General features: G+C 32.7%; 1 protein-coding gene across 1 annotated transcript; it reads right to left on the bottom strand.

The window, feature by feature from the left end:
* Positions 1–1,662: 1,662 nt before the first annotated feature.
* LOC127729034 (WAP four-disulfide core domain protein 3-like) lies at positions 1,663–8,114 on the bottom strand. The gene is made up of 5 exons (XM_052236654.1): positions 8,025–8,114; positions 6,366–6,413; positions 4,427–4,514; positions 3,458–3,628; positions 1,663–2,097 (listed from the first exon to the last, which is right to left on the bottom strand). Exons 1-5 carry the CDS (start codon positions 8,061–8,063, stop codon positions 1,871–1,873), a joined length of 573 nt encoding a protein of 190 aa, XP_052092614.1. The 5' UTR covers positions 8,064–8,114; the 3' UTR covers positions 1,663–1,870.
* Positions 8,115–10,348: the final 2,234 nt, after the last annotated feature.

Raw genomic sequence — 10,348 nt, 5'->3', positions numbered from 1 at the left:
AAGATAGTTTATGCCATTTTTTTTTTACTTTTAAAGATCTGATTAGTACAATGCAGAGTTTATATTTATATCACATTTTACATGTTTCTTCCTGAATATTCGTGTGATAATTGCCACTGGACATTATACAGCCATCCATCTATCAAAATTTACTTAACTTAGGTTATATATGCCATAGACAAAGTTATCCTATGAACCAACTGAAATGTTCGAGTTACTTATATGATGTTCTACTCCAGGAATAGATTATCTTAATTGTATTTGGCAAAATCTTTCAGAATTTAGGGTCCACAACAGGGGCGGATTCAGGCGGGGGCGTGGCGGGCGTGCGCCCCACACCCCCCCCCCCCCCCAAAAAAAAAATTTGCAAAGCATGGGTTGTCCTCAGCTTAATAAAGAATATTTTGATAATTTTACCTCAAAAAAAAATTAAGTTTGCGCCCTTCCTAACCTAAAATCCTGGATCCGCCCTTGCACAATGATCCTCAACTTCGTAATTTATTTGGCCTTTTATCTTTTTTTATTCGAGCGTCACTGATAAGTCTTTTGTATTGCTGTGACTTTGAAAAATAAATGCTCAGTTCAAAGCATTAATTTATAACATTTATCCACGAAAGCACTTTGAGTGCAATAAATGATTCACTGTGTCTCTCTTTCTGATTCTTGCAAGTGAAAAAGTACGCATCATTTTGACTTTTATTAACAAACAATAACAACACAAAAATATCAATAAATAAATAATGAGCATGCCAATAACAACAATTCATTCATTCACAAATGGAAATTATTACACTTTATCACATATTTAGCCGTTGATAATGCTGTTTTGCATTCCTGATCCGAATGCTACGCTTAATCCTATATTATACCCTCCTATAGTGCTCATACCCTTAGTGCATGCCCTATATCGCACCTTTTATGGATTATCAAGTTTGAAGGACTTTGAATATATGATAAAGTGAGAAAATAACATATGGTAAAATTTTCATTGTAAGCTGTAACAAACCACCATCAATATCAGCTCTTAGGCATACTGCCCTCTTGTTGATATTCATTTTTTTGGTTGATCCAGCATGTGATAAAAATGTCACTTTGTATTATTCTCTATACATGTATATCATTTATCACAGAGCATGACGATCTCCTATGTAGTTCTACTGAAAATATACAGTAAAATGGATAGTCCTTCAACCTATGTTAACGTATTTCTACACATAATGAAATTAAAAATTCTGTTTAATATTATTAAAACAAAGTTCAAACAGTGATAAAATTTGAAATAGTCTCATAACATAAGATAAGACTTTCTCATTATAAACAAAATCAGGAGATTAACACAAAATTTGAACACAATATACATACATCATGTAAATAAAAATTAAAAAAAATCAATCATATTCTAGTGTTATCCCTACAACAGGACAAAATTACATGTATTAAAATCAGTACAAACATTATATCTATAACGTTATAATTTAATTTTGGATGTAACACGTCTTCTGATTGGCTGAGAGAATTTTGTTTTTCAGCTCATAGACATAATTTTGTCATGTGACCATGACGTCATCAACGTTTTTATCATGATTTACTCCTTAAAAATGGAATTTAGAATTAAATTATAAGGACTGATTGTAATATGTTTTCCGTCTATTCGAAATAAAGAATGTGGTGCACACTGTTAAATAACCCGCTACGCGTGTTATTCAGTGTGCACCACATTTATGATGTTATTTCTTCACAGACAGAAAAAAATATTACAGTCATTCCTTAATTAAATGCATTTTAAGAACTTGCAAAGCTAGAGTAAAACTATTTTTGAAATCACAAAGTATTTTAATCACAGAAACATTTTTGAGTATTGAGCTTAGCGTTAAAATGCTGGACGGCACTGGTATGGCAAAGACCAAATTGCATTTCCAACTCCTTCATAGCTACCTCTTTGTAACCAATGGTAACAAGGTCTTGAACATGTACTACCGCATGCCGTTAGACAACACTTTTCACTGCCTGGGCAGTGTGAGTCACTTGAACAGTCCATTCCACACAATGGCTGTCGTCGTAAATCCCATGGACAGGAACCCGGTTTTCCTACTATCACTATAATAAAAAAAGATAGAAGTCCGTCAGAACCTGACAAGAATTAACTTCTACTCGATTTTATTCCCCTTGATTTGAACTGTAGGTGGATAGTTGTCTCATTGGTAATCATACCACATCTCCTTATTTTTATATAATTTTGTATGTTCCCACCTCATTATTTTTATTTGTTTTATATTGATTTGTTTATTCCACAATTAAGCGCTTGATGCATTAACCCCTTTTGTACTTTCTGTTTTTGGTGTTTACTTTTCTGTGTAAATAAACAACATTTTAACTAACTTTCACTTATCTTATGTGTTCTTGCTCTTATTCATACAATATAACAATAATTATAGTTTATATATGCTACCCCTCTAGTCAATTTTCCAGAAGATTAACTGAAGCATTTTTTGAAAGGTATTATCAAGTATTGTTTATTTTCTACCTGAGTTTTTGTCATACCATAATGATTGAGACAATTGACATTTATTTTGCATCTACATATATTCCCAAAAAAACTATCCACACCTACCTGTATCTACTATATAAAAATAATGTGGTATGATTGCCAATGCGACTACTATCCACCAAAGTTCAAAGGAAGTGAAAAGGCAATCGTACGGCCTTCAACTATGAAAAAAACCCAGACCGTATAGTCAGCTATTTAAAGCCTTACTAGTCTACTTAAAGCCTTACAAGTCTACTTAAGGCCTTACTAAATATATAGTCTATATTTCCATGAACTCTCCAAACTTACCAGATCCTATACTAAATCAAATAAGGGAGCTACCATTTGATTTTTATAAGGGGGGGGGGGGGGTTCTAGGATGAAAAATTGTGTCCTGCATTTTTTTGTAGTTGTAATCTCGGTCCTGCCTTTTTATTTTTCACTTTATTCGGTCCTGCCTTTTTTTTATTAGTTTATCCTGACTTTTTTTAAATAATTTGTCATCCTGCCTTTTTTTTTTTTTTGCAAAGTTGCTCATCCTGCCTTTTTTTTATAACTCAATACTCCTGTCCTGCCTTTTTTTTTAAATTCCCCCCCCCCCCCCCCCCCCCCATAAAAATCAAATGGTAGCTCCCTAAGTTGATGCTGTATGATTGCAACTATTCGCCATAGACCAAATTTGCCATAGACTATCCATACTTTTCACTAACATGATATGTTAGAAAGACTTAATTTTGAACCCATCTTAATGACGGAATAAGCACGGTTGCCTATAATTGCATACATTTAACTCATTTGAACTCTGGTGGATAGTTGTCTCATTGGCAATCATACCACATCTCCTTTAATTTTATTTGGACATACTTGGTCTATCCACATTTACCGATTACTACAGGTCTACCTATATTTCTACAGACTATTCACACTTACCAGGGACTACTGATCTACATGTATTTCCACAGCCATTGAAACAACATTTTTCACTATGTCGACAGTCTCCGTCATTTTGGCATTGTTCCATACATGGTCCGGGTGTTACAATTTCAGGGCAAGTACCCGAACGTGTTCTTGTTATTTCTTCTGTACTGTTACTATCTATTTCTGCAGGAGAGAGAGAAAAAACAATTTGTACTGTTACTATCTATTTCTGCAGGAGAGAGAGAAAAAAACAATTTGTACTGTTACTATCTATTTCTGCAGGAGAGAGAGAAAAAACAATTGTTACAGAGAGATACTTAATTATAGCCTTAATATAAAATAATTAATTATCTACAAATATTTCGTGTACAGAGGCTTTACGGTCCTTATTGTCTGTTCTTTCTATACATTTTGTTATTTGACTGAAAAAGATAGAAAATGTGGAGGGGGTGAGACCTTAAATAAACGAACACTCCACAAGTTTATGTGTCTGGCCTAAGTCAGAACCTTGCCAGCTGTCTTTAAGAATACATTAATGATTTTAATTATTTGGAAGATTTTGCATTATTGATAGACCGTTGATAGTTACTGATAAATTTATTTAAAAGGCAAACTGAACGGTGTAAAGAGAGAAGTAATGGATCTAGGGGGACTCTGTCTCTGTTTTTTTCTACATTTCAGTAAACTTGATAAATCCCATCGCCAAAGTGCTCTTCTCGAGGTGAACGAGAGAGCGGAATATAAGGTTAGTTTTTCAATAACTCGGAATTTCATTTATTGAAGAAGAAAAAAATTGCCAGCCTTGAAGACAGAACATATTTCTTTTAAAGTGAAATGGTTGGTCTCATAATTGACAGATTTACAAATTTGACATTTCTTATACAACTTAAGGTAATTAGACTATCGTAAAGTACAGAATATAAACAACTCGATAAATACAGGATTTTACTTTATACTGCTTTGTATTTTCTGAAGACTTACCTACACATACGGGATATTTTGAACACGGTGGGTATGAACATGTACTCCTTTTTAATACGCACTTTTCGCCAACTTCACAATCTAAATTCTGAAAGAAAAACTATTAGGTTTCAACTAGTTATTTAATAAAACAAAGGCGTATACTCTACATAGCCTCTTTCGTCCTAAACATGCACGAACTATCTGCCACTGTACGTTAAACCAAAAACAATCAGTCAATCAGCCACGCGGTTACTCGGTTAATGGATATACATGTTTGCATAAATTTTTTAATCATTGTACTTTAAAATGCCTTTTTGAAATCTAGATTTATATAGATAGTCGTTGAATAAATAGAGATAGATAAAGCCAGATATATAGATATAATTTTTCTATTGTTACAGTAATAGTAATTTGTTTTTCGTATTTCCGGTAATTTTATCAAATTCTTAACGTTGGCACCAATATGTGTAGGTTTACTATCAATGTTATGTTTTCAATATACGGACACGGATCAAAGTGTGTCACATTGATAGTATTTCAGTACTAGTATACGGACATGTATAGTATACCACATATTGATAGTAACAATACTAATATTGGTATTATTAAAAAAAATAAACAGAAAGTATGAAAAAAAAATACAATTACATTGGCAAAAAAAAATATCTATACCTGCGGTTTATTCAACGGCTGTCTTTATATATATATCCAGATGTCAAAAAGACTTTCATTTTTATTTAGGGGTCAGTTGAGGACCACCTCCGGGTGCGGGATTTTCTCGCTGCGTTGAAGACCCATTGGTGGCCTTCGGCTGTTACCTGCTCTTTGGTCGGGTTGTTGTCTCTTTGACATATTCCCCATTTCCATTCTCAATTTTATTTCTGTGTTGTTTGTTGATGACACTATATTCCATTCACCTTTACCCATTAATTACTTTTTATTGTTTCTAAAAGCGGATTTGATTGCTTCAAATCGAAGGCTAATTTACCTTTAAAGATACAAAGGTGCTACTATTGATATTCGTTATATGTTCGTGTTTCCTGAGAACTAGATTTCATTCAACGTAGGAGTCAAATGATAAGATTCCGTGACTCTACGAGCAATAATGTTTACTATAAACTATTTGTTATCAATATTGATCTAAGAAAGAATTAGGTAACAAATTCTAAGAAAGTTAGAGATAGTTATACACATGATACTAAGATAAAGGCGATATGGATTATCATTTATAATTATAAATATTGTTCTCGTAGTCTCTGAAGAAAGTTTGGGAAACTCCTTTTAGATAATAATTCCATGCGCTACGTAGATTCGCTAAAAGGTTTAAGATTGTTTACCTCGATTGATAGTTACAAGTATCAGACCAGAATGTACAGAATTCGAAATACGCAATTAATTTCCTTAACACGTGCAGGTTTGTAGATAAAAATAGCAAATGTTACATCGGTTGACTCCATAAGTACCCTCAAGGACATCAAACTACATTGAGCTTCCCTAAACATATTTCGCGTGTAATTGCAGAATCACATGGCATGCGCCCTGAGATCGGTACCATACTCTCTTTTTTTACTTGGTTCTAAAGCCAATTCCCATGATAATCTTTTATTTTGTATCATTACATTATTATGTAAGTTTCCAAATTTCTGCGTAACATCATAAAATACAAAAGTTAAGTTCCATAATTTTGATTTAAGTAACGATGTCATATCAGACAAAACATTTTTAAGCTTGCTTTTTCCATATGATGCGATGAAATTATAAAAATCATATATTTTTGGCGGTGCAAATCTTCTGACCGAAATTCCTAATCCGATCATGACTGCGTATAAATTCGACCAAAATGTGAATATATATATATATATAAACTATGCTACTAGTATGCAACACTTTAATTTTGATAAATCATAATTTCGCTTTTAAAGAATTTTTCAGTGGGAAAAAAAATAAAAATACTTACACATTTTCGACGGTAAGATTCGATTTCACTTATGGCAAGGACGATCACCTATAATACAAAAACATTTCATAAACAATGTATTTTAAGTGATACAAACATTTAAAAAAAACTTTAATTTCTGTCAAGAAAAAGATGTCTATCGTGAATGTGTTGAAATAATTTATTACATTCTCCCGAAATGTTTCTTAACATCTGAAGTATTTATCAATGAATATCAAAAAGTTGTCAACAAGACACTCCAATCGTTGTCATGTTCGTGTCTTGTTGTCATGTATGAACACTAATTTTTGAAATCATTTTAGTTGTTGTCATGGACGTAGCTTGTTGTCATGCATGAAAACTAATTTTTTGAGACAGTTGTTGTCACGGATGTATCTTGTTGTCATGCATACAAACTATTTTTTGGAGACAGTTGTTGTCATGGATGTATCTTGTTGTCATGCATGTAAACTAATTTTTTAAGAAATTTCAGTCGTTGTCATAGACGTATCTTGTTGTCAGTATAAAAGCTCATTTTTTTAAGATAGTCCAGTGGTTGGTATGGGCGTGCCTTGTTGTCAAGTATGAAAACTCATTTTTGAAGACCTTCCAGTCGATCTTGTTATCAGGACTGAAAACTAATTGTTATGACATTCTAGTCGTTGTTAAGTTCGTGTCTAGTTTTCATGCTTGAAAAGTCATATCTGAAAACACTCCTGACGTTTTGATGGCCGTGTCTTGCTATAGTATGGAAACTCATTTTGATAACATTCCAGTCATTGTCAAGGTAGTGTTTTATTGATAGGCATACAAACTCATTTTTATGACACCCAGTCGTTTTTATGCCGTGTATGTTATTCAGTATGCAAATCATTATTGAAGACATTCCAGTCATTAACATGGTGGTTTCATGTTGTTGGGTATAAAACAAAGTATATTTGAAGACATTCTGTTGGTTGTAATGGTCGTGCCTTCTTGTCGTGTATGAAAACTAACGTATAAGACATTGCGGTCGTTGTCATGGTTGCGTCTTATTGTCAGGTATGAAAACTCATTTGGAGACATTCCATTCATTGTCATGGTTGTGTCTCGTTGTTAGTTATGAAACTAATCTTGAAGACATTTCAGTTAATGTCATGTCACTTCAAAACAATAAAGAGATAAGTGATATGATAAGTAAAACAAATCTTCAATTGTGGTTGTTCATCTTGTGTGTAGGATAGCTATTGCTTTAACATTGATTTAAGTAAACAGAACCAATGATATAAACATAACGATGTTTCATCTGCTTTCTTGCACTAGTATTATATATTTATTTTACCATTCTGTATAACAAACATAGATATATTTTTGTTATTTGTGTCGTTGGGTTGCTGTTTAAGTGTTTTCATGGAAGTTTACAACACATCTACTTATATTCATAATTCATAATACAGACTTTAATTTCAATAAAATGTTATAGTTAATACTAGTACACGGAATGATCTTATTCCTTTTTGTAATGTCAGATTCAGTCATCATCAATTAAAATAAAATAATATGCCTGAATTCTAAAGATTTTTTTATGCATTTTGTCAAATAAAGCAATTATTCTTCTTGATTGTAATAAGCAAAAAAGACAGTTTAGCTTGATCGTGTGTTGTTAACAGACAAACACAATATACATAAAATCATACTTACTACAAAACATGAAATAAAATTACAATAGCACCTTTCCATTTTGAAAAATTGTTAGTAATGTTTTAAGATTCCGATATGACCTTATATCGTCGTTAAATTATTATGAAATTTTGAGAAATCGGAAAACTTTTAAAGCTAAACACATGGTCATCTAGATGTCAATCATTATTATTATATACCATAGCAATATACAAATAAATGATAAGTCACGCCCCTAGCAAAAGTCAACATTTTCTTATTGAATTCTAACAATAGTGACTCTCTTTCAAAGCTTCTGTAATAACTTTGGATATAGATTAAACAAAAATTGTTTCATCTGATTTGAGAAATAATATTTATCTATTAATTGACGTACATTGTTTTTATATCTGATTTGGTGTAACATTTTATTTCACATTTGCATTTATATTTCAAATTGATCAATTTAAGTTTAATTGAGAACCATTCAATAAAACAAAATCGGGAAATATCAAGTACTAAGTATGAAAATTCTATAATCTTTGATTGAATGTCAATTAAAGTGATTTGTTTGTAATGATATTAGTTTGAGATGAAGAGCAATTGTCGCATCTTAAACGGGAAATGATTAACCCATACATTGACGTATTATTATGTATTAATGTGATAGTCTTCTTCGTTACTTCACGTTTTATAATGATTTTTGGGTAACAAATAGGGCCTTGTACAATAAAACGTTCAAATTTTACAAACATGAAATCTAGAAATCAATTTATTACATATCCCGTTTAGTAATAAATATTTTCATTTGAGGTAGATTAAAATTGGTGCGCACCTGTTTGGAAAAAAACGTGCGAATGTCTTTTGAACATTTTAAACTCGTGCTTTTCTTCACACGATATTAAAAAACTTCTCTGCACAAGACTTTCAAAAACTTTCACGCAGCACTTTAAAACTGGTGAGCTCGACTTTCACACTGGTGCGTATGACTTTCAAACTAATGCGCACGACTTTTGAATATGTAGACAAAGCATTCAAAAACTCGAACACAAGGCTTTCAAAAAACTTTCACGCAGGACTTATATACTGCGACTTTGCGCAAGAGTTTAAATCTGATGCTTGTGACTTTTTAACTGCTGTGCACGACTTTCAAACATTTATTCTTGTTCGCACGACTTTCAACTGGTGCTCACGATTTTTTATTTGGTGAACACTATTTTTAAACGCGTGCGCGCGACATTCAATGTGGTGCGTACGAATTGAGTCTGAAAAAAACACCGAGTTAGAGTTCGATTTGAAGTTCGATTTAGATTTACATTTGTCAAGTCGGTGCCACTTATGATAACATACTTTGCGGCATGGGGTTTGTTCACTGTTGCTTACTTTTACACCATTAGGTCCCTGGTGGATAGTTGTCTCATTCCCAATCATAACACATCTTCACACTTGTATATTTTAGATCTGTGCGAGTATACCATGTGGTCAGTTAATATCTTTCTTTTCGTAGGTAGATACCCAATGTTTAAAAATCTAAGACATCGATGTAGGAATTTGAATACGCAAGGTGTAAGGAAGGCGTGGACCGGTAAATTTGTCTCCGGTAGAGCAAGTCATTAATGTCAAAAGAACTTTTAAAAACACAGTTTCGTGCTTATCATTGCATCTATGCTGCACCCACCTTTCTCGAGTTTAAAGGACAACCCGAGGAACATTGACAAGAATAGTTCGTATTAAAGCATTACATCGTGGAAATGTGTCTCCTCCATTAATTAACTTTTATTAAGAAAAAAGCGACAATGATCGAGGATGAGCTAATCACTAACCTAAGGTATTGTATCTAGTTAGAAAGTCATTACGACGGAACATGCATATTAGACTATTTTAGACGTTTAGCGGACATATCTTAAACAAATTGAAAAAAAAAATAACACGATGACATGATGTTAATGTGAGCGTGTGATGTACAAAACAAACCAGTCCTGTTGTCACGAAATAGAAGTTCCTTCATAATATAAGTTCCAAGTGGAAGAAATATTCTGTAATAATATTTCCACTGGAACAAATATTACAGTATTTGCATGCTCGGTATAGAAGATTTGTTCCAACAGGAACAGATATTATTGCATTGTTTATAATACAGTTTCCAGGGGGAACTTCTGCTAGGCGGAACAAATATACGTTGATACTATAATATAGGCCTTTGTGGGCCCATATCGTTTGCATTCAACGTTTTTATCAGATTTTTTTTACTCACAATGTTGAACCACGAGGTAAAATATCCAATAAAAAAAACGTTGAATGCAAAGATATGGACCTACGAAGGCTTATATTATAGAACTAAAGACGAACATGTTGAGGCTAACTTT

The sequence above is a fragment of the Mytilus californianus genome, unplaced genomic scaffold, assembly GCF_021869535.1.
Source record: "Mytilus californianus isolate M0D057914Y unplaced genomic scaffold, xbMytCali1.0.p SCAF_2, whole genome shotgun sequence".
Classification (NCBI taxonomy): Eukaryota; Metazoa; Mollusca; class Bivalvia; order Mytilida; family Mytilidae; genus Mytilus; species Mytilus californianus.
The sequence above is the reverse complement of the archived record's forward strand: the minus strand, read 5'-3'. Positions and strand labels throughout refer to the sequence as shown.